General features: G+C 43.7%; 2 protein-coding genes across 2 annotated transcripts; both read left to right on the top strand.

The window, feature by feature from the left end:
• Positions 1 to 2: 2 nt before the first annotated feature.
• chrm3b (cholinergic receptor, muscarinic 3b) lies at positions 3 to 6926 on the top strand (the record flags this gene model as incomplete). The annotated part of the gene is made up of 5 exons (XM_083635807.1): positions 3 to 161; positions 3396 to 3691; positions 4096 to 4946; positions 5092 to 5094; positions 6406 to 6926. The coding sequence occupies exons 1-5, from the start codon at positions 12 to 14 to the stop codon at positions 6924 to 6926; spliced, it is 1821 nt and encodes a 606-aa protein (XP_083491933.1). The 5' UTR covers positions 3 to 11.
• A 2166-nt stretch (positions 6927 to 9092) lies between these two features.
• Positions 9093 to 20239, top strand: fh (fumarate hydratase). Its single transcript, XM_083634559.1, has 10 exons — positions 9093 to 9224; positions 10290 to 10421; positions 11311 to 11421; positions 12774 to 12950; positions 13570 to 13752; positions 14273 to 14438; positions 15534 to 15737; positions 17936 to 18063; positions 18309 to 18462; positions 19115 to 20239. The coding sequence occupies exons 1-10, from the start codon at positions 9126 to 9128 to the stop codon at positions 19255 to 19257; spliced, it is 1497 nt and encodes a 498-aa protein (XP_083490685.1). The 5' UTR covers positions 9093 to 9125; the 3' UTR covers positions 19258 to 20239.
• The last annotated feature ends 2833 nt before the right edge of the window (positions 20240 to 23072 follow it).

Here is a 23072-nt window from a genome sequence, read left to right as displayed (position 1 = left end):
AGGAGTCGACCATGTTATCTGACAGTGTTGGTGGGTGGCAGGAGCATAATGTCAGTCATGTCCCAGGGCAAGGATGGAACTTCACTGGTTCACCAGTTAACAGGACGCAAATCCTGCCAGCAGAGGAGTTTGACCCATTGGGAGGACATACTATCTGGCAGGTAACAATGGCAATGATTCTATTTTAAGATATAGCTGCAACTGCAAGTGGCAATTGTAGCACACTTTGAACAGACTCTCTGTGGTTATTAAAGATCCTATCGGCACTCTTCACAAGAGTATCGGTGTAACCCTGGTGCCCTGGCTAAGTTCCCACACATGCCTTCCTTCCATCATGGCCACCTAATCATCCCTCGTTACTTAATTGGAATTGACACGCATAAACTCTCCACCATGATAACTGATGTGTGGTGAGCGTTCTGGGGCAAAATGGCTGCCGTGCATCACCAAGGTGGGTGCTACACATCGGTGGTGGATGAGTTAAGTCCCGCCCCCTCCCCGATATGTGAATCGCTTTGAGTATCTAGAAAGGGGCTATACAAATCAATTACCATTATCAGACAGACAGACAGACAGACAGACAGACAGACAGACAGACAGACAAAACATTGTGGAAGGCAAACTTCAAGTTGTCAAGTTTAGCATTTCATTGCCATATTGCTCATTCCACATTGTTCTATTTCTCTGCCTCGTTGGAGTGTATCATCAACACTCTTCCCATGGGGAGAGCAGGCTGCATTGGGCTCCTTACTGCTTCCTACTTGCGCGTTCTCCTGGAGGGGCTGGTGGTAGCATTTAGAGCTCCGTGCCTACAGCCCTGGAGGGGCTGGTGGTCGGTAGCTTCAGAGCTCCGTGCCTACAGCCCTGGAGGGGCTGGTGGTAGCTTCAGAGCTCCGTGCCTACAGCCCTGGAGGGGCTGGTGGTCGGTAGCTTCAGAGCTCCGTTCCTATAGCCCTGGAGGGGCTGGTGGTAGCTTCAGAGCTCCGTGCCTACAGCCCTGGAAGGGCTCGTGGTAGCTTCAGAGCTCCGTGCCTACAGCCCTGGTGCTCTGCTTGGACTACGAGGCTGAGGTCAGCACTCGTCCGACCCTGGCACTCCACAGCCCAGCATCAGCAGTCTCGCTCCCGAAAGTCGTGGCCATCACCCGCCGCTGGCTGCTGCCATGACACGGAGGGGAGAGGGATTTTCACTGAACGAGGACAACTTCTCTCTGTCTCTGTCAGAGCTGGGCCTATGCTCCGTTTGCCCGGACCTCCTCGAGCCACAGTGGGATGAAGCAGAGAGGCTGTCGGCGAACAGCTGAAGCCGGGCCGGTCTCACTGTTCCCGCCTCAGACGAGACTCTGACTGCGGTTGTAACTCTTGGAAGAGACACCTCCTTCCAGACTTCCTTTGGCTCTCACCAGGAAAAGCCTTTTTCTCACTGGCTGCATCATGGCAATCTACAGAAACGATGACTCACCGTGTTTTATCCAGCGGATCTACCAGAATCAAATTCTATATTATGAGCATTATATTATGCATTCAAACCATTATTCAAACATACTTTCTGGAACTATTCCCCTGCTCACACTATAGCTACTGAGTCACATCAAGCATTTTGGACTTCCGTTGGCGCCACTTTCTCTTTAAATCACTCTGGTTGGGGGTTGGTCAGGTTTCTAGGCATGAGGAGTGAGATTGGTTAGGGTTAAAGTATCAGTATATCAGGGTAAGCCAATCAGAGGCAGTAATTCCATCATCATCCTAGGGGTAAAAAAATCTCTTCCAGGATGGTCAAAACTTACTTAGTAGGTGGGCTTGGACCCTCAATGCCCGCCCATGCCAGTCTGCCTCTGTTCCCTTCTCGGTCTCCACCAGCTACGCTCCTTCAAATGGTTGCTTTTTAATGTACCATGGGTTTTGACAGAACTGGTGGAAACTGCTTTCTCCTGCTGTGCACCGTGGGCATGGAATGATCTGCAAAATGATCTCAAATTAGCTGCATTCATCTCCATTGATGAATTTGGTGATGGAGATGTGGTTGCTTTTCATGAGGCCATTATCTTTAAATAGCTGCTCTCCTGATTTATTGTGGATTCTGTATTCATGTTGTGTATACGTTTATTTGTTTCTTTATGGCTGCTACCTTGGCCAGGTCTCTCTTGTAAAATGTTGACTTCCTGGTAAAATAAATAAAATGTATACTTCTTCTATTGGGGATGAGCAGATTACTCGGATGAAAGGAGTATCCGGTACAGATAATGTACTTTGTACGAGTACGAGTATCATCCGAGTACAATGTGTCAATATCCGTACTGGTGATTAGGGCTGGGTATCATTTAAAAAAGTGACGAGTAACAACACCAGTACGCCGATACAAATAAGAGTACTTCATTCAATACCCTGTTTTGACATACTTTGAACATTTTGGTGGCATCTCAGCATGCTGAACTGCCAACAACAACAACCACAAACGAGCAAAACTTAAGCCGCACCCACTTTCAGTATAATCCACACTTTTGATTTAAGCCATGCCCCCTCCGAGTACAGATCATGTACAGATACAGTCATACAGATCATTTAGTTGGTTAAACAGATACAGATAATGGTGTAGCCTACTGGCTCATCCCTATCTTCTATGACACTGTTTGACATCACTATGACAAAAGCGAGAAATAAAGATCAATGAATGTCTTAACTTTCAACTATATACATTGTAATGCATTTTGCACCTTAAAGGATAAGTTCGCCCAAAAATGAAAGTTCAGTCATTATCTACTCACCATGCTGATGGAAGGACAGATGAAGTTTTTTAGTGCCCAAAACATTTGTGGAGTTTTACACAAAACACTGTTGCATAAATTGAGCATGGCGTTAGTTCCGGCCATGTAGTCAAGCCCAGCTCTCAAACCCAGCCCACAGCTGATTAGCAGCTGATCTCAAAGTCAGTCCACATCTGATGCATTCAATTGGCTAAACTCAAACAGGGCGCCTTATTTAAAGTTGCTTCAGTCTGCCTAACACTGCTGCTTCCTCTGCAAGCCGTTTGCAACACCTCCTCCTTTCATGTTGTGTCTGACTTAAACAATGTCATTTCTGTTGTCGTTGTTGCTTGCTTTGTTATGTACCTGGGGGTCTTTTGCTGCTCCCAGAAGCTGCTGCTGCTCTCCTTTCCATCTATGCTCATGGAAGGGCAGGGAGCTATCCACTTCAATTATTTAGGAGAATTCTCCAACAGTGTTTTGCTGTGAAAATGAACATTTTGTGGACTAAACAACTTCACCCGCCCTTCCATCGGCATTGGGGTGAGTAGATAATAGAATTTTCATTTTGGGGTGAACTTATCCTTTAATGCACCTCCCTCCTGTTCCTCTGTGCAAAATAATGTTCCTCCCTCTTCATCTCAATCTTCAGGTGATCATCATTGTCTTCCTCACCGGCTCACTCTCCCTTGTCACCGTTACTGGCAACATCCTGGTCATGGTGTCATTCAAGATCAACAAGGCTTTGAAGACTGTGAACAACTACTACCTGCTGAGCCTGGCATTTGCTGATCTGACCATTGGCACAGTGTCGATGAACCTGTACACCACCTACATCATCATGGACCAGTGGGCTCTAGGGCCAGTGGTGTGTGACTTGTGGCTAGCTATAGACTATGTGGCCAGTAATGCCTCAGTCATGAACCTGCTGGTCATCAGCTTTGACAGGTACATAAGATAAATTATATATATTTTTTAAATTAGTTGCCACTTGGTTATAGACTACAAGGCCAGGAATATTCATGATGAACCTCTTTGCCATTAGCTTTGTCATGTATAGGTTGTTAGGCTATCCCTTACGAAGGAGAAAGAAACACCCGTGGAAAAAAGGAATGTGGAAGTTGTGTCACGGTGTCACAGCTAGAAAAAAGAAACTGGTCTCCTCTTTGGCAGAAATCGAGCAACTAGACAGAAGAAACGACATCTCGAAATTGACATTTAACAACATCGGAGAAGGCAGACTCAATGAAACCTTACACTGATCACAAAGTCTAACAGTATGAGGACCGTGACAGGTCAACTTGCTGTCATTCATTAATCTGTCTCCTCCCTCTCCTCTCTTGTTTTCTTAGGTATTTCGCTGTGACCAGACCGTTGACCTACCGGGCCAAGCGGACCACCAAGCGGGCCATGACCATGATCAGCTTAGCATGGATGATCTCTTTCATTCTCTGGGCCCCAGCCATCCTATTCTGGCAGTACTTGGTGGGTGAGCGGACCGTCCAGCCTAACGAGTGCTACATCCAGTTCCTATCCGAGCCCATCATCACATTCTGCACTGCTATTGCTGCCTTCTACCTTCCAGTGACCATTATGTCAATCCTATACTGGAAGATCTACCTGGAGACAGAGAACCGGGCTAAAGATTTAGCAGGCCTCCGGGGGTCTGGGTCAGGCAACACCCCAAACCAGGGTCAGAATGAAGGGAGTGGTGGTGGAGGAGGAGCTAAAGGATGTGGGACTAGCAGTCAGGAGGTATCGTCAACCATGCTCTCCCAGATGGGGAGCTCACGGAGTTGCAGCAGTTATGAACTGAGTCAGCTGACCTCAGGGAAGGACCATAAACACAAGGCTGGGGTAGGAGAAGGACGGGGAGACAGGGGGAGGTGGGGTGGGCTCCTGCTCCAGTTTTCATCACTGCTGCCAGGTCGCCATTCATCCAAGAGGTCCATCACCACCACCACCACCACGCTGGATGAGGCAGAGCACAGCAGCAGTGACAGCTGGAACAACCATGAAACCGGTGGCTCTATGGACCAGTCAGATTCTGAGGAGGAAGTTGATAGGGAGGGGTCAACCAAAGCAATCTACTCGATTGTTGTGAATCTTCCTGGGGTGGAAGTTCAGAGGTCAAGAGACGGCTCCCAACTGACCTCATTGGAGGGCCACGATGAGATGGAGGACGACCTGTTAAAGTCCACAGGTTGGACCTAATAATAATACTAATGCTAACAGGTCCTGCCTATATAATGGCCCTCATCTATCAAACAAGTGCAGGATCCAGTGCAGATCTGAGTGCAGAAATCATCTTTTTCACTCTCCGACCCTTCGTGCACCCTGTGTCCCAGGAGGTGGGAGGGCGACTATGATCCCTGACCTGGGCCTGAAGCCTGGGGTTGTGGCTTTATGGTCCCTTATCACTCTAGTAGCTTTACTGGGCATCTGGGAAGTGTAGGGGTAGATTCCCTGCCTACCAACATGAGGGTTGCAGGTTCGTGCCCCCTCTGTCTGTTACCTCCGGCTTGGTCGGGTGTCCATACAGGCACGATTGTCTGTGTCTGTGGGTGGGAAGCCGGATTAAGGGTATGTGTCCTGGTCGCTGCACTAGCACCTCCTCTGGTCGGTCGGGGCGCCTGTTCAGGGCGGAAGGGAACTGGTGGGAATACGTCCTGCCAGTGAAGCTCCCCAATGTCAGGTGAAAAGAAGCGGCTGGCAACTGCGCATGTGTCGGAGGAAGCATGGTGCTAGTCTACTGCTTCCTAGATCGGCAGAGGGGGTGGAGCAGCGACCGGGGCAGCAGGGGGAATTGGGGAGAAAATGGGGGGGGGGGGGGGGGGGGGGGGGGTCAGAAAATGTATTCTGCCGAGTATTAGCCTACTTCGTTTGATCAAATTAATTTAGAAAATGAATAGCCTACATCTATATGTTTTAAATAAATTTACTTTTGAATTTAACAATTCTGGGGTTATTGGAAATGCTTGTATCACACGAGTGACCCAAGTCGATGTAGGCCAGGGGTGTCCAAACTTTTTTGAATGGGGGCCAGATTAGACAATGTGAAGTTACCGAGGGGCCAGCCAGCTGCTTCTCGCATCATATGGGTTATAAAAATCAAAATCACATACAATACAAATATACAATTGTACTCTAAGGATGTTGTTTACCATCTGAAAACTTTAGTTCTGTCTGTGTTGTTCCTACTTGGTGCTTGTCTACAAACTGTATGATAGTGCTGTCATCGTTAGTTGAACCGAAAATATGTGAATTGAACTCGCTTGATTAACCAATACTGTGTGGAGGGCCACATATAGTATATTTTGAGAGACAAACTGAGGGCCACTTAAGATCGGTCAAAGGGCCACATCTGACCCCCGGGCCGGACTTTGAACATGCCTGATGTAGGCCTTCCTTTACAAAATATTTTGCCATACACTACATATTTACATATTTTTAAGTCAGAATATGGTCTAATAATAATTATCCGAGCCAGATTTAATGCTGCACTGCAAGTCCACATGGCTCAAACGGGCGTACATAAGGGCAGAGCTGACGTTTGATAAATGAGGGCCAGTGTCTTTTGTGTATGTATACTACTAATACAAAGATAGATAACAAATAATTTCTATCTATCTATCTATCTATCTATCTATCTATCTGTCTAGATGGTAAGAAATCTGGAAAGCCGAAGAGAAAACAAGGGTTGTCATCATCCAACAAAGGTCAAAAGGAGTCCAAATCAAACCTTGTCTTGTCTTTGGCTGCCGACCAATCAACTGCAGCCATCACTATCAAAGATGCTGCAATGGCCAAGCGCTTCTCGGCCTCCAAGGCCAAGACACAGATCAGCAAGCGTAAGAATGACAAGAAGGTGAATGAGAAGAAAGCGGCGCAGACACTCAGTGCCATCCTGTTGGCCTTCATCATCACATGGACACCATATAATATTATGGTGTTGGTCAATACTTTCTGTCAGGAGTGCATCCCTGAAACTCTGTGGGCGTTGGGCTACTGGTTGTGTTATGTTAATAGCACAATCAACCCGATGTGCTATGCCCTGTGTAACAAGACCTTCCGAACAACGTTCAGGGATATTGTGATGTGCCAGTGGGACAAAAAGAAGAAGAACAAGCCTCAGTTTCAGCAGAGGCAGGCTGTGGCTTTTCACAAGAAAGATCCATTGTAGATCACAGTGACATATTGTAGCGTGGATCTGTGTTTTAAGATGGATTTGCTGGTCCAAATTCATCAGTGATGGGCTGCAGCATGCACACCTCCCCTTTCCCTTTCAGGAACTTCTGAAAGTATATTGCTGACCTAAAGCTAGCTAGGTTCACCTGGGATTTAGCATTCTTACCTTACAGGTTGTATTGGGGGGTGGGGGCATCTGAGGTGGGGGGATCTGAGCAGAGGTGATGAGTCTGGTGTGTGCTAGCCCTTCCTTCCAGGAAGAAGAGTACTAGAATCAACTATCGTGGTGGTGAACAAGATTGAATCTGCACCAGTTGAGTTCAGGTTGGGTTTGTACAGTAGAATGAACTATGATGACTGAATTAGTATAAACATGTATCTTCTTCATGTTTATACCAAACTATTAAGTTAAGTTATACTTTATTTATCCCCGTGGGGAAATTCATCCTCTGCATTTGACCCATCCACTTCTAGGCACCTTCCTAGAACTAGGGGCAGTGCAGGCAGCCGCAGTGCAGGCAGCCGCAGTGCAGCGCCTGGGGACCAACTCCAGTTATGCTTATTGGTCAGGGGCACTGAAAAGTGTACAGTATTGGTGTGGTGGGAGGAAACCCACACGAACACAGGGAGCACATGTACACTCCACACAGAAAGGACCCGAGGCGGACCGGGGTTCAGGACCTTCTTGGTGTGAGGCAACAGTGCTAACCACTGAAACACCATGCCATCCAAAACTATGAAGTGGTATTTTCTCTCTATATACAGTAGCTATTGATTGCCATTAGGACAGTGTCAGAAGATCAGCTCCTTGCCATTTTATATGTTGAGGTTTTAGAGATGTATCTGTAGAACTCCCACTTTTTACTTGCTTGCTGCAGCACCTTTTTCAAAAATGTGCTAAATGTGCTATAGATTTTATGCAACTTGATATCACGCAGTGACAAAGATTTCAATGTTTTTTCCCCATAACAGATGATTGAAAAATAAAATTGTGACCTCTGTAAACTGAAAAAAATTGTGTTGCCAACTAGGATCAGTTATATCAAAACTGAGTGAATCTCTAAACGGGTGGATCTCTTTTCCCTTATCCTTGATTGGCCGCATAAATGTCATTATTAAGATGAACGTTCTTCCCAAATTGTACAAAAAAATAAAGAAAAAAAAATACAATATTGCAATCTAGGGATGCACAATATCGGCACGTCATCACTAGGCTATCTGGCGATAAATTTATCAGCCCGAAATGAACATTTCTGCCAATATGACAGGCAAATCTTTGTATTACGCCCAAATGCTCAATCAATAGATAACCTAAGCTGAAGTTGTTTTATTTTGCCAAGTGAATGTGTACATTTTGAAAAGCATTGTATTTATGTTTGCATCTGGCAGTGGGCTGTCACAATAAGAGTATCCTAGACATAATGTTAATTCAACTAGGCTACAGGAGAAAATGTATGATCTCTGAAATTGGGTGGGGAAAAAATGTGTGCATCTATTGTATCGGCCAAAATAGTTGATGGTGTGCATCCTTATACTGAGCAATCCAATACATATTGGTTAAAGTGCTTATAGCTACTGTACAATTTCTTTTTTTATCACAGGAAGGCAAGCAGTATGGGACAGTAAACAACATTGAATCGTCACGACTGTATGACATCTGTATATCAAATGCTTTGTAAAAAGCTCTTTGACATCACCGCCATGAGATCCTGTGGTACACACAACTTTGAATGCATTTAAATGTTCATCCAGACATGTAGTGCAAACAAACGCTATCATCTTCAGCAACAACATGCTTCATTTTGTGAAAAACTGGCACCCTTACCTGAATGATATTGCCATGGTGTTTGGCCCACAACATCTAAATTGCAAACCACATAGTAACTGGGTATTTTTCTTATAGGATATATCTATGATTTTTCTTGTCATTCTAAATGTCATCACCTTGTTTCTTCTGATTAAAGTTAACTGTAATGCATTGACACTGTTTTTATATCACCTTGATCAACTCTCATGAATCTTTTATCTTTTTCTTTTTTTCTTTTCTTTTTTGATTCCGTCACTTCCGTGTCGGCCCGTGCGGAAGTTATTTCTATGTTACACGAATATGATTCCGCCTCCTCACTGAGGTTTTGGTTGGCTCACAAGGTTCCACCCCTCATCCCTCCTGACCATAGAGACTGACACGGCAGCCATGTATCGCTGTCTGAGAAGCGTGCAGCGCTTTAACTGCAGACTCCTGACTTCCCCGAAGCACCTCGTTAACTCCAGGCTCATTACCCCGTCCAGAATGGTGCGTTTTCTGACTTTGTAAGAAGAATAGAATCATCTATTACCCAGAGTGACCTTCGTTCCTATAGCTTAGCCTGTTGAAATTGAGTAACGTTATTAGCTTGCTAGTGTGCAAGCAAGCTAAGTGGCATGTCAACTCTAGTCGCGTTGGACTTTTAACCTTGCGAGTACGTTTTGCGTTTTGCAATAACCCAAAACTACTTATTTAGCTAAGGTTAAAGCTTCATATGTTCGTGCTGGCTGATTAGCTTGTCAGTTCAAAATCGGCTTTGCTAACATTAGCATCAGAGGTCAAAGTCAGTTTTCAGTGCAGATGTTATACCAGTTAACGTTACCCGTAATGCCATTTCTGAAGACTGTCATGCACTACGATACTGTCTATTCAGTAACGCTGCGATCCATCTATCCATAGTTATACCACATACTGATACAGTATGTGTAAGGTTACATAGTACCATTATACTGATCCATATGAAATAAGGTAAGATTGATTCAGACAGGATTTATTCAATTGGCTATGAGCATTACAGCTTAGCAGTGCCTAAATGTACATAATGTAACTATAGACATCCTCACCCAATCACATTAAACAGTTTTCTTTTTGGCACGGCAGCAACACTTGAATCGAACATGTCACCATTATTGTTTTAAGTCTTTTCTTTTTTCTTTTTGTTTGGCACACAATTTACTACAATTGCAAGTTATATTGCTTTCAATTCCAGGGCTTTCAATATAAATCTACTAGTATAGAGTCAGTGTATGTGTCTTCTCTTCAATGCACATATGTCTGGCCTTTTGAAGTTTGTCCAGTAACTTGTATAAGTCCAAATCCATTCCAAATGAGAATTCGCATGATATTGCCCTATTCTAAACTGAAACCAAGCATCAGTCATCATTTGTGAGTGCTAGCATCTTTCCCAAAGCTAGACAAGAGATCCAAAGCTCTGGCTTTTTGCAATGTAGGAACACCTGCAACTAACATTCACACAAGCTAACCATCATGCGTCTAATGGGTTATTTTACACTGTTAAATTGAACATGTGTGCATGTGTGTGTTCTTTTACAGGCCAGTTCAGAGTACAGGATTGAACGGGACACATTTGGGGAGCTCAAAGTGCCAGCTGACAAGTACTATGGTGCTCAGACAGTCAGATCCACTATGAACTTCAAGATAGGGGGTGCATCTGAGAGGATGCCAGTAAGTCAGAAATGGATGATTGGAACCAGTCGATGAATGTCACTTGTCAAAATAAGAGTGCGTTTACATGCACACTAATAAATATATGTTATATTATATATTATTATATATTATAAATATATAATATTATGGGATTTCTAGAGTTAACTGATTATCAAGTGTTCATGTAAACAGCATAATCCTTTATCAGATAAAGGCCATTATCGGATTATTAGAAATCCAATAAACACACCTAGCTTTCTGCTGAATCATCAGTTTTATTCAGTGCATGGCCCAATCTCAATGTCCATTCACGCACTTTGAAGTGAGTTCCTGCTATTTACTAAAGTGCATGAAAACTTAACATGGAAATCACACCTGATTATTCTGTTATCTGATTATTGTGTGCATGTAAACACACTCAAGTGAATGGTGATTGTATGTCACTTGTGTGTATCAAGTTGAGTTACTTAGAGTGTTGTCAAAGACTTTTGGAAACACTTTCAAAAAGTGAAGTCAAATTTTGTGCCTTTTGTATTCAGTCACATTGAACACACATTTGGACTAAATAGACTATCAGCATCACTTTAAAACAAACTCCCTTTGTCTTGATTTTTTAAAATAACTTTAGCACCTCCAGCCTATTTGTCAGAGTAGAGTGTCAGAAACTAAGTTTGAGGTTTTTGTGTATTTGTTTGTATCTTGCTGCTTGGGTTTTATTTTTATGGCCAACACGATATGCTTGACCGGCATACAAAGCAGAGGCAGCTATGATTTATATGCATGATTTTTCTCCACATACTGGGCATCATCTCTCGACCACTCGGTCTGTTCTCTCTCTCTCTCTCTCTCTCTATCTGTCTCTCTCTCCCTCTGCCTCCCCGCTGGTGTGTCTGTCTTTTTCTCTTAGATCCAGGTGATTAAGGCCTTTGGTATCCTGAAGAGAGCGGCTGCAGAGGTTAACAAGGAATATGGCCTCGACCCCAAGATCGCCGATGCGATCGTTCAGGCTGCAGACGAGGTGGAGTGGTTACACAACCACACATACATACAGTACACCTCAAATGCTTTACTTCACCCGTTAATTTACACAGTATTCAGATATTACAACATGGATCAAGGACATGCAGACATAAGCCCAACCACTCATGCATACTTATACAACAGTTAGTTCCCGTCGAGCAATTTGATTGGACAAGAGGCATTCCATGAGTGCTGATATTTATGCTGCTTTCCATTGAAAGTCGGGTGTCAGAAGTTCTGATGCAGTATTTCCATGTTCCGTTCTAAATGCATTCCAGTGCATCTGTGCGGAAAAACCTGCACGCCTACAAACATAGACGGCTAGTAGGCAACCACATGCTTCTATCAAGCACAAATCAACTGTATGGGAATCGAAATGGCAACTAAAAGTTGTTTCATAACACAAACACCTGATAAAGTGAAAAATTGGTCAAAAAGTAACGTCTCTTTGTGCACCGCCATGTTGATTGTGACGTCGGAGTGTTTATCTCGGCAAACTCGGGCTTGGTAGACCTTGCCCGAGTTTCCGACTCGGAATTCCGTCTTGAATGACCGTTCCCCATTGCACTTTTCCCTGTCAGAGGTCATTATGCTTCCGCCGGCAATAGCCAGGCCCGAAGCATGGGAATGGCATTTGTGAGGGCACAGTAACCTTGAACTTTGACCTTTGACCACCAAAATCTAATCAGTTCATCCTTGAGTCCAAGTGGATGTTTGAGGCAAATTAGAAGATATTCCATCAAGACATTCCTCAGATATCGCGTTAACAAGCTTGAAAATGGCGTTTGAGAGGTCACAGTGACCTTGACCTTCTTTGACCACCAAAATCTAGTCAGTTCATCCTTGAGGCTAAGTCGATGTTTGAGCCAAATTGGAAGAAATTCCGTCAAGTGACTTTGGCTCTCTAACTTTATATGAGAAATAGCTTCACGCTAATCAATATCGTCTCTCTTTCAAGCTACAACTGAACAAATTGTCAAAATGATTAAACAGATGTGTGTTTTGTGACACATGATGTTGTCACTATTCCTTGCATAAACATAATCCTCCTACAGCCATGTCTCTGTGGCTCCACCGAGACCGTAGGCCATGTGCACCTTGTGATGAATCAAGGCACGCATTGATGTACCCTGAGCACCCCTGCTGGTTGTACTGTTGAATTTACTGCATATAGCTGCACCGCAGCTGGACTTCAGAGGGCGACCAAAGATAATTAAGGCCAGATCTGTATATATCAGTACGACTGTGATTGTCTTCACCAAATCACAGCCGTGCTGATATCCAGTACAACTAGTGCACTCCATTTCAGATGCCAAGAAGAATCTAACATGAGTGATATTATGTGTGTAGGTAGTGGCTGGGAAGCTGGATGACCATTTCCCTCTGGTGGTGTGGCAGACTGGGTCTGGAACTCAGAGCAACATGAACGTCAACGAGGTGATCAGCAACAGAGCCATTGAGATCCTGGGAGGACAACTAGGCAGCAAAGACCCTGTCCACCCCAATGACCACGTTAACAAAAGTCAGGTAGTGTGTGTGTGTGTGTGTGTTCAAGAAACCATGTCTATAATGAGCAAACGGGGCAAAAAGACCCATGTTCACTTCCTCAATCATTTGTGTTATTCAAGTTCACACCTAGCTTACACAGTAAATCATGCTTAGCATTTACCTGCATGGAGTGGGAATTCATGGTGTGTGATGGGTGGGGTTTATGGCACCACTATCACTTTATGTAAAATACTAAACATAAATACTCAAGTACCGTATAAGGAGGCGATAAAAATTGGAAATGCATTTTGAAAGAAAAGTGGTTCAAATAATAGCATACAATGCAACACAATGTGGGACTCAAACGTGAGCAGATCAGCAGTCAGAAAATAATACATAATTGATTATGCATACTTTTGTACAATTGTGTAAACTTTCTGCCAAAGTCCACCCTATCTGGCACTTTCAAGCAGGTTAAAAGAAAGGCTATGAAGTGCTTGCAAGTCCTATTGGATCCTGATCAGTTGATGACTTGATGGTTAAATGTAAAAAAACACATTTTCCTGATTCCAAGCCAGTTTTTGCCAGACAAGTCTGAATAACAGTAGATAACAATGCAAAACGATAACAATGATGCGGCTGTGTGTCACCTGTACAGAGCTCCAATGACACCTTCCCCACTGCCATGCACATCGCTGCAGCCACAGAGGTGCACCAGGTGCTGCTGCCCGGCCTGCAGGCTCTGCACGACGCCCTGGCTGCTAAGATGGACCAGTTCAAAGACATCATCAAGATTGGACGCACACACACTCAGGACGCCGTGCCCCTCTCACTTGGACAGGTACAGCAGTACAGGGTTCGGCCAGTAAGGTTGCCAGTGCATGTGTTTTGCAATAACCTTTAGCCGCCACAATAGAAGGCTATTGGAAGCCATAAGTAAGGAAAAGTTAACATTGGTGCAAATTAAAACACCTTAAGGGGGCTGTTCACATTGGACCTGTGTTTTTGAGAAGCCAGCGCCTTTCTGCAATTCATTCTCTATGGTAAGGACGCGCTAGGAGCGTTCCTCTTTCAAGGACCGCACCTGCCATTTAAGCACTCTTGTCGTCTCAAGCTGAAAAAATTTCAATATTTTATAGTATCTATAAATTGTTCAGCCCTAGTATTTCCAACATACAAAAAACGGCGGTTCAGCATTTTTATCTATGACACTTCAACAGGATACATAAAGTACCTGTTGATGGACATGTTTGCCGTTGTGTGGAATTGTGGATCAAACGTTGAGAAATAGATTAGATTATTGATGTGTGTTTCTATGTGCATGCGTGTGCGTGTGTGTGTGCGGATGCGAGTGTGTGTAGGAGTTCAGTGGTTATGTGCAGCAGGTGAAATACAGTATAGAGAGAGTGCATGCAGTCATGCCCAAGGTGTACGAGCTGGCAGCGGGCGGCACCGCGGTCGGCACAGGACTCAACACCCGCATCGGCTTTGCTGAGAAAGTAGCCGCGACTGTCGCTTCTCTCACAGGTGAGCTAAGGTACACACACACACACACACACAGGCACACATGCATTTTCTGTTGTGGAAAGTTCATGCTACGTTCAAATGAATTATATTAAATTTTCTTTTGATATATTTTACTGTTTTCTCTTATACGTTTTCTCTCTATGATATACTCATCTATACTTAAAGTCGAGCTGAAATGAAAATTTACTTTTAAACTATTTTAGATCACATCCCGGGTCATAGAGTGCACATATTTAACAATGTATGCAAAAAAACAACAGAAACATCTAATTTATTTGGATTTTTACATCAAACTTGTTTTCTTCATTCATAACAAAATCTACAGTGTGCTTACATCGACATGTACTATCAAATTTCAACCAATAATATCGTGACATAACAGGAGCTGTCAATCAGTCTTCATGGCTAGAAGAAAATGTCAAACAGGCAACATGGCTGCCTACATGGGCAGACTTTTCTAGCCCATAAATATTAATATACTTAGCCAATAAGCATGTAACATAAAAAATAAAGCGACGGTAATGTCTTTGTTTAATGTACATGCAAAGGACATGTAATTGGCTCGTTAACTCACATTCCAGGAATATCGTTATTTAGCGTGGCTCGCTTCAAGACCGGCAGCCAGCTCTCTGCCTCAGCTAGGAGGAGGCTGTCCCCCCGGGGGGACCCGCCAGACGGTTCTCTGCTCTGGGGCTTGACGCAGTGAGCCAGCCAGCGAGCACACACTCTATGGGGCTGTGTTTACATTAGATTGTGTACATAGGCTGTTATTGTTATTGTTAGGTTTCAGATTTGTCGGGTACAATACATTATTTATTGGACTGCTTTCTCCCTTACAGTATATCATATTTTATTACACATAAGAAATAATTTGAAATTGTAAATTTGTTGGAAATGACTGTTGGGACTGTTAAACAGACCATCTGAGACACTTGAGACTTGACTTGGAGTCGTATTGGGTGACTTGAGAGCATGTCCGGTATGTAAGGTCCTTTTGGATCAAATCGTCCACCAACAGATTGTCATGATGGCTTCCCACAACACCGCACAATCCACACTCGCACACACACACTAACAGGTTTTTGTCTCCCGTAGGTCTGCCGTTTGTGACGGCTCCAAACAAGTTTGAGGCTCTGGCAGCCCATGATGCCCTGGTAGAGCTGAGTGGAACGTTGAACACAGTGGCTGTCAGTATGATGAAGATTGCCAACGATATTCGCTTCCTGGGATCGGGACCCCGCTCCGGGCTTGGAGAGCTGATCTTACCTGAGAACGAACCAGGAAGCAGCATCATGCCAGGTGAGGGGCCAGAGGCCACTGTTAGGGTTAATGCAGCTCGTCCATTAGATTTGGATTGATCGGTATCGGCTACTTGAAGCCGTGTCAAAACCTATTTAATAAATGTCTTTCCGTTTGCTCCGTTTATGGTAGTTGTGTTACAGTTATGTGGGTTATTAACAGCTGTTATCCACCAACACTTAGAATTGTTAGTCAATTAGTTTTGGCCCTTTTACTGCGGTACTGCTGCACTGCTGTGGCAGCGGCGAGGGGGGGGGGGCTTTTGTTCTTTAATCACATGTTTTGTTTGTTCTTTACAAAAGCCCCCCCCTCACTCACTGCAGCAGTATCTTATGGAAGGAAGACACTTGTATTTTTAGAGCCTTTCAGAGAGACCGGCAAAAAGGTGTTATTGGAAATGCTTTACAACCTCTTCTTCCATTCAAAGCCTTTAGCCTTTAGCCATCAGTCTGCCAGCTTGCATCCTTTCACACACGAGCACAGCTGCTTTCGTTGATTACAAAAACAAGATATGTACAACTACAGGCAAAGTTTTCTTTGTTTTCTAAAACATTATCTTGAGCTTTTTTGTTTGTAAGTACACTAAGGCAATGGTGCAATGGAAGTTCTACTTACAGCTACTAGTAATGCAGACTCGTCTTCTAAAATATTTGACTGCTCAAAGACACGATGATAGGTGTGGCCAGTTTGGTGGATATTTCTTCAGCAGCATTTGCACATGGATATCTATCTTGGTCCAAATTTGATGCATCTGCCATTTTACCACATCATACCGCCCCATCTGGCAGTGTCAGGTTACCACATCATAGCAATTTAAGAAATGGCAGAAGAACAGTAATGAAAAAATAAAAAAAATGCATTTTAACAGAGTTTCCTCAAGAAATAAGTGACCCATACGTAGGGACACTCACGCGTCACGGGAGCAAGGGGGGCGGCGGGGCTAACTCCCCATTCCAAACAATGATGAGAATTTTGTAAATAAACAAGACGCGTACGTGGTGGTCTGAGCTTCGGTTTTTTAGCCAGAATATTAGAAAAGACCCCACTGATTCATAACAGGTCTAAAGTCATATTATAGCAGTAAAACGGACAGGTTTTTGGATTGAGTTTGGCATCAGTGGGCATAACCCATAAGAGAGCGAGCCCTGATCCCCCAGTAAAAACAGCGGTCCCTACGTGTCCAGAGTGTCCCTACGTATATTTCACTGTAAGTGAAAAGCACTTTCTCTAGCAATTCTAAGCAACTTTCTGCCTTTGTCACACACTGGCCCTCCTTATTCTCTCTCTATTTCCCTGTTTGATCTTGTTCTCTGTCTGCCTATTCCTATCGCTCACTCGCTCTCCACCTACAGGCCACCATCTAATGGCTTCACATTTCAAGCTGCTTATTTTATTTTAGGCCTGACCTTTTCTTACTTCACCCCTTGACCTTTGGTGACCCCTCTCTCTCTCATTCTCTCTCTCTCTCTGTCTCTCTCTCGCATAAGCTCGAGTGACTGCTGCCTTCCTGTCGTTACAACACCTGTCCTTGTAAACACATATAGATAGAGTACCACAGGGATGATGTATTTTTGTAGTCGCAAGGCGCAAGTCCCGGACATTTTGGTGCTTCAGGGGGAAAGTGAGTGGGGTTTTTGAATGGGGATTTCACTTAAATGCATAGAATAAGGTGTGTGGTTAACAAAAGTTTATGGGAGTGGTAATTTGTGTTCAGCAGGATAATCTTTGAAACGTAAATGTGTTCTTTTAAAAACACGATTTTCAGAAAACGCTTCAAAAGTCATAAAAGTGATTCATGTTGGTGAAGATTATCCTGCTGAACACAACTTACTACTCCCATAACCCTTTGTTAACCACAGACCTTATTTTATGCATTTAAGTGAAATCCCCATTCTAAAACCCCATTCACTTTTCCCCTGAAGATCCAACATGCTACTTCCGGACTCATTCCTGCAGTGCTTTATTGATGACATATTTTGATGGACACTTTATGTTGCGATTGTATGTGTGTCCTCAGATGTACGACTGAGTCGGATTACTCTTCAGATCATGTTTTTGGGATCCAATAATAATGATAATGAAAATAATAATAATAATAATAGTATAATACAATAAACAATATTTTCTTCACAAATACACAGTAATAAAAATAAGTTGATGGATTTTTGTTTGTATGTGATATATACCTATACGTACAGGCAAGGTGAACCCTACCCAGTGTGAGGCCATTACCATGGTTGCAGCCCAGGTGATGGGGAACCATGTGGCAGTCACCATCGGAGGAAGCAATGGACACTTTGAACTCAACGTCTTCAAACCTATGATTGTAAGAAGTGTGAGCATAAATGTGTGTGTGTGTGCGTGCACAGTGGGCCCATTCATTTTCTCCATAGACGTTTCAGTGGTCACTCCTACGATTCATCGCCTCGCTGGTTGGCTTGGTTCCAGGCTTAAAACTCTTTATAAGGATTCTTCCAAAACGTCTATGGGGAAAATTTATCTTGTATGTTATACTGTTGTATATTTGAGTCTATTCAGTTCTCCTGGTCTTACTTCTTGTCACCCTCTCAGATTAAGAACGTGTTGAACTCTGCACAGTTGCTCGGCGACGCCGCTCTCTCCTTCACCAATAACTGTGTGGTGGGCATTGAGGCCAACACCGAGAGAATCAACAAGCTGATGAACGAGTCTCTCATGCTGGTCACTGCACTCAACGAACACATTGGTATGTCCAAAGGCTCCAGTCTTAATATGGTCTTCCATACCAGAGGTTTTCAAAGTGGGAGGCTCCAAACAGTTTCAGGGGAGGCTCACTATGTCATTTGGCTTGTGGGGGTCAAAGCACCCAAAAAATACATTTTGAAAAACAGTGATGTCTCTTTCCAGAAATCATAACCCCGTTACTCAAGATAATCCACAGACCTTGTTGTGAGCAGTTTCATGTAGGAAGTATTTTCTTTCGACCAGCACACGCTAGCTGCTAGCTGGTTCCTACAGCTAGAGCATCAGCTAAATAGCAACTTTATTGTGTCACCCTCGAGATGTGTGTGTGTGTGTGTGTGTGTGGGGGGGGGGGGGGGGCGGGGTTGGGGTGAGTGTATATCTACTGTACTTGAATACAATTCCGCCAATGATTTTGATTAGATTTATTTGATTGAATGATTGATTGATAGATAGATGTTTTTAATCGTCTTCAAGTACAGTAGTAATAGTATAGAAAGCAGTTTAAAATGTAATCAAATGCTTTTCACCTGCTAATTACAGTGCACATGGTCTTATAAGTAGGTTTTCAGCATTTTTTCTGTCAGACAGTGTAATCGTGAAGTTAAGGCCTCTCTCTCTCTCATATTCATATATGCATATATTGTCCCCTTCAGGTTATGACAAAGCTGCCACCATAGCCAAGACGGCCCATAAGAAGGGCTCAACGTTGAAGGCCACGGCTGTGGAGCTCGGCTACCTCACAGAGGAACAGTTTGACCAGTGGGTGAAGCCAAGTGAAATGCTGGGGCCTAAATAAACTCCAACAAAACAAGCAACAGCAGTGATAACAAAGAAATGGAAAAATCATGGAAAAACGGGAAGCTTACGATTAAATCAACTTTTTTTTTTAAGGAAAGTTGTTGACAAACCAAACTGGTGTGTATTCTGAAAAACTTTTACTTGATGAAGACAACACTCTGCAGCTACTTGGTGACAACAACTTTGCATCCACCGCTGTGATCCACCACTCCAAGCGCCGGAGTGCACACTGGACCGTTTGTAAATTGGGAGCCCCGTTGTAATGTACCGTACATCCGCGCTCTCATTTCAGTGTAGAGCGTCAGATTGGATTTACAAATGCACCCCAAAATGTACTTGGGTGAAGCCAGGAACACCAGAACGTTGAGGCAATTACAGGAAGTCTATTGTGTATACTCCTGTTCACTAAACCCCACCGATCTGGCACAGCAAGTACCAACAAACACTTGAGTATAATACTATTTGGCCCAGGTGTTTTCATGTTTGACCAGACGAAGATCCACTTCGGATTGAAATATTGTCTTTTTAATCAATAAACAAGTCTAAAGTAGCCATGCGGTGTGCAGGCTCTATTTCATTATGTGCTGCACCTAGCCCAGCACCCACAGTCGATGGTCGATAGGTATTTTCTATTACAAGTGTTTTGTGGGGCAATTTAGTTTCAATCAGGTTTATGAAGTTTGTCCAATGAATCAACAGTCCAAAACAAATAATTTTCCTGCCAGAGAAGAGTTGGTGTAATAGCAGAATGTTGATATAATTTATATGATGAAATACTTACGGTAGTTTGTTTTTGACTCCCTTCAGTTTTTAGTTGGTGTTAAGATGGCACCTCTGAGACTGTTCCTATTGTGCCATTCCAAACAATACCAGATGGACTAGCTTTGGAGCAGTTTTCATAGTATGTTATTGGATCATTGTTTGTACATGAGTGGTTCCATGTCTTATATCTAACAAAATAAAGTACTACATTTTCACTGAAACAAAAGTGTCTACAGGGATCTGTAAGTTGTGGGGGAAACCCGATGTCAAATATGGTCTGACAGATGTCTGGAAAAGTATGGAATTTTGAAATGTAAAATGTGTATGGAATTATTGAATTTATTGTAGTTTAAATTATTGAATTTATTGTAGTTGAAACTGATGATGGTAATGAAACTCATGATGCTCTTACCAAGTTTTTAGTCTATTAATTTACAGCAAAACAATATTGCGTAGAGTACGCCTACTGCAGGAATCTGGAAGTAGTGCTTAATCACTCGTATGTGTAAAAGGCGATGGGATTTTTGTCTCTGCCAATTTAGATGCTGATGAACCCTTGCAAACACCCCAAAACGGTATCACTCACTAGAAGGGATCTCCTTTGTAACCCCTTTTAGAACAATAGACCGTTTTCACAGCAACCATTTTGTGTCTAAAAAGCACACCCAAGTGACAGGTGCGTCGGAGGAAGATATAGCCAGTAGAACAGAAACTCCCACACACCGTCTCGCCTACTCTGGAGAATATATTTTTTATTTGATGAACAGACGTTTCGGTCGGCAGACCATCAAATGTTATGGGCAGCACACATCTCCATCTATAAATATAGCCTACATAGGTGCCTCCCTCAATCAATCATCCAATGACAGAAGATGAGAACCTGGCTGAGCACCTTGAGGTGATTAAGGCACGAAACAACACAGGTTTCCAACTTCCAGTCCATTTAGATGTCCCAGTGCTGGGGCCCTAATTAGTGAGTTGGTTGATTTCCGTGAAGTCGGTAACATCTCCCACAATTTGACTTCCGGTTTAGCGGTTGCACCTGTGTTACAGTACCCTGCACACTCTGGTACAGTAGATAGCAGTATGCACTAAATTGGTTGCAATCTGCCATAAAATTAACAGAAGAAGAAGTGGTGAGTGATGACACCCCCCCTCCTCCTCCAGAGTTAACCAGCAGGTGGAACGTCACGTGGAACTCATCAGCAGCTGATTGACAGGAACGCATGGCGGTGTGGTTCTCTTCCCTCCATCATCATGTATGTACTATTAAGCAAACTGCAACACTATGTGCATACCGTATGTTGATAAGATTTGGAAATCTGCATGCTGGCTGCTGGGTTTACACATTAATTTAAGTCCCATTTGTTATTTGCGTGACACATTTTAATAGCCCCGTAAACCTTCTATCTTCTTGTCATATAACCTTAAAAACTTTACAGAACTAAATTGGTTATGTAAAAATGTCTAAATGTCAGCATATTTGTTGGAATAGCTCTGCAACATGATAGCATTGTCACAAGTTCACCTGGCTGCGGGCTATTGTTCAGACAAGGACACATGTTTGTGTCATGACTGTTCCATGTGTCCACATAAGTCTATTTAAGTTGGAATTAGAATTGATGGTATGTCTGGATAGTGCTAGCCTAGCTAGGATAGTGCAGCTGCAGGTGAATAACAACAGGTAGGCTAGCTTGTGCCACACTTTTGCAGTATTTTGTCCGTGGGCGCATTTTTTTCTTTGTTTGCTGCACCAGATAGTAATGTAGGATTTTCATTTAATTTTAATGTCTATGACATAATCAGTGTCTAATGCCATCAGTGATGTCACTCACATGTATGTTATTAGTGATTTATGACCTCATCATCAGTGATGCCATAGCAGCTGTGATTGGTATGTAAGATGATATTATAGCAGTGTGAGCTGTCTATGTAAAGTGTCATTGTAGCGCCCCCATGGGTGCATTTCGGTCTTTTTTTCTTTTTTCCACCAGATTGATGCCAGACACCTGAAAAGTGTTTAAGCAAATTGAGCTTGATCAAGGCAACTATGGAGGGATGAATGCACAAACAGCAGTAGTAGGAAGTTTGTCCTTGTTAAACTTGAAGATGGCCTAGTAGCCTGCAACCTACTAGCATTTTAGTCTACATCTTTTTATAAATATAACATGCTCATTTATAGGGTGGAGACTCTGGAGACAATACGCCATGGTCAAATCTTTTTGGAGTGTGACCAAACCAAACTCATGCCAAATCATGCACAGCGGTCTGTTTGGTAGAACCAGAATGTATGAATTCATGTAGATTAATTGCTACATATTCTCCCTCACCACAATGTATGGTAAAGTATTTTATTGTATTACCGTATGAGTGTTATTTAAAGGGTGTCCATGTTGTGTCTCTGTTTAGTAGAAGATGAAGATGAAGATGAGCCAGCTTCCTGCAGTCACCAGGGCTTGCTTTAGAGACAGGATCAAAGTCTGCCGGACACTTGGCACCCTGGGTTATGTAGGCAAGCAAATCATGGGAGATGTAGTGAGGAAGCACTTCATCAGTGGCAGAGGCAGACCCCGATATATGTCCCGGCATCCACAGCCTCCGCTCCAGCCCCCCCTGCCACCAGCACAGCAGCACAGTAGCCGTCAGCATCATTATTCCTCTCGGCATTCTCTTCCCCCATCAGCATCCCGGTCCACCCCCAGCTCTCCCGCTCTGCTCTCCCCTCAGTGCTCCACGGAGCACGCAGCCTGCGTCACTCCATTAGGCAGATGGGGAGGGGAGGAAGAAAGAGGGCGAAAGAGGAGGGCGAGCGAGCTGTACGTTCCTCCTGCGTCAGCCTCCACATCACTGCTGCTCCTGCATTCGTCACCGGAAAACGACGAGGAAGAACAGAAACCGTCGCACAACAGGGATAACAAGCACTATCGACAGCACCACCTCGCCCAGACAACGCAAAAGCGCCAGCGGCTAGGGGCTTGCACAGACGGGAGTCGTTCTCCAAGGCATGGCCTGAGAGGAGAGCCAGGCTGCTGTCAGACGCCTGCCACCAAC

Source organism: Poromitra crassiceps, assembly GCF_964638095.1.
Source record: "Poromitra crassiceps genome assembly, chromosome: 4".
Classification (NCBI taxonomy): domain Eukaryota; kingdom Metazoa; phylum Chordata; class Actinopteri; order Beryciformes; family Melamphaidae; genus Poromitra; species Poromitra crassiceps.
This window is presented reverse-complemented; position numbering and strand designations above follow the sequence as displayed.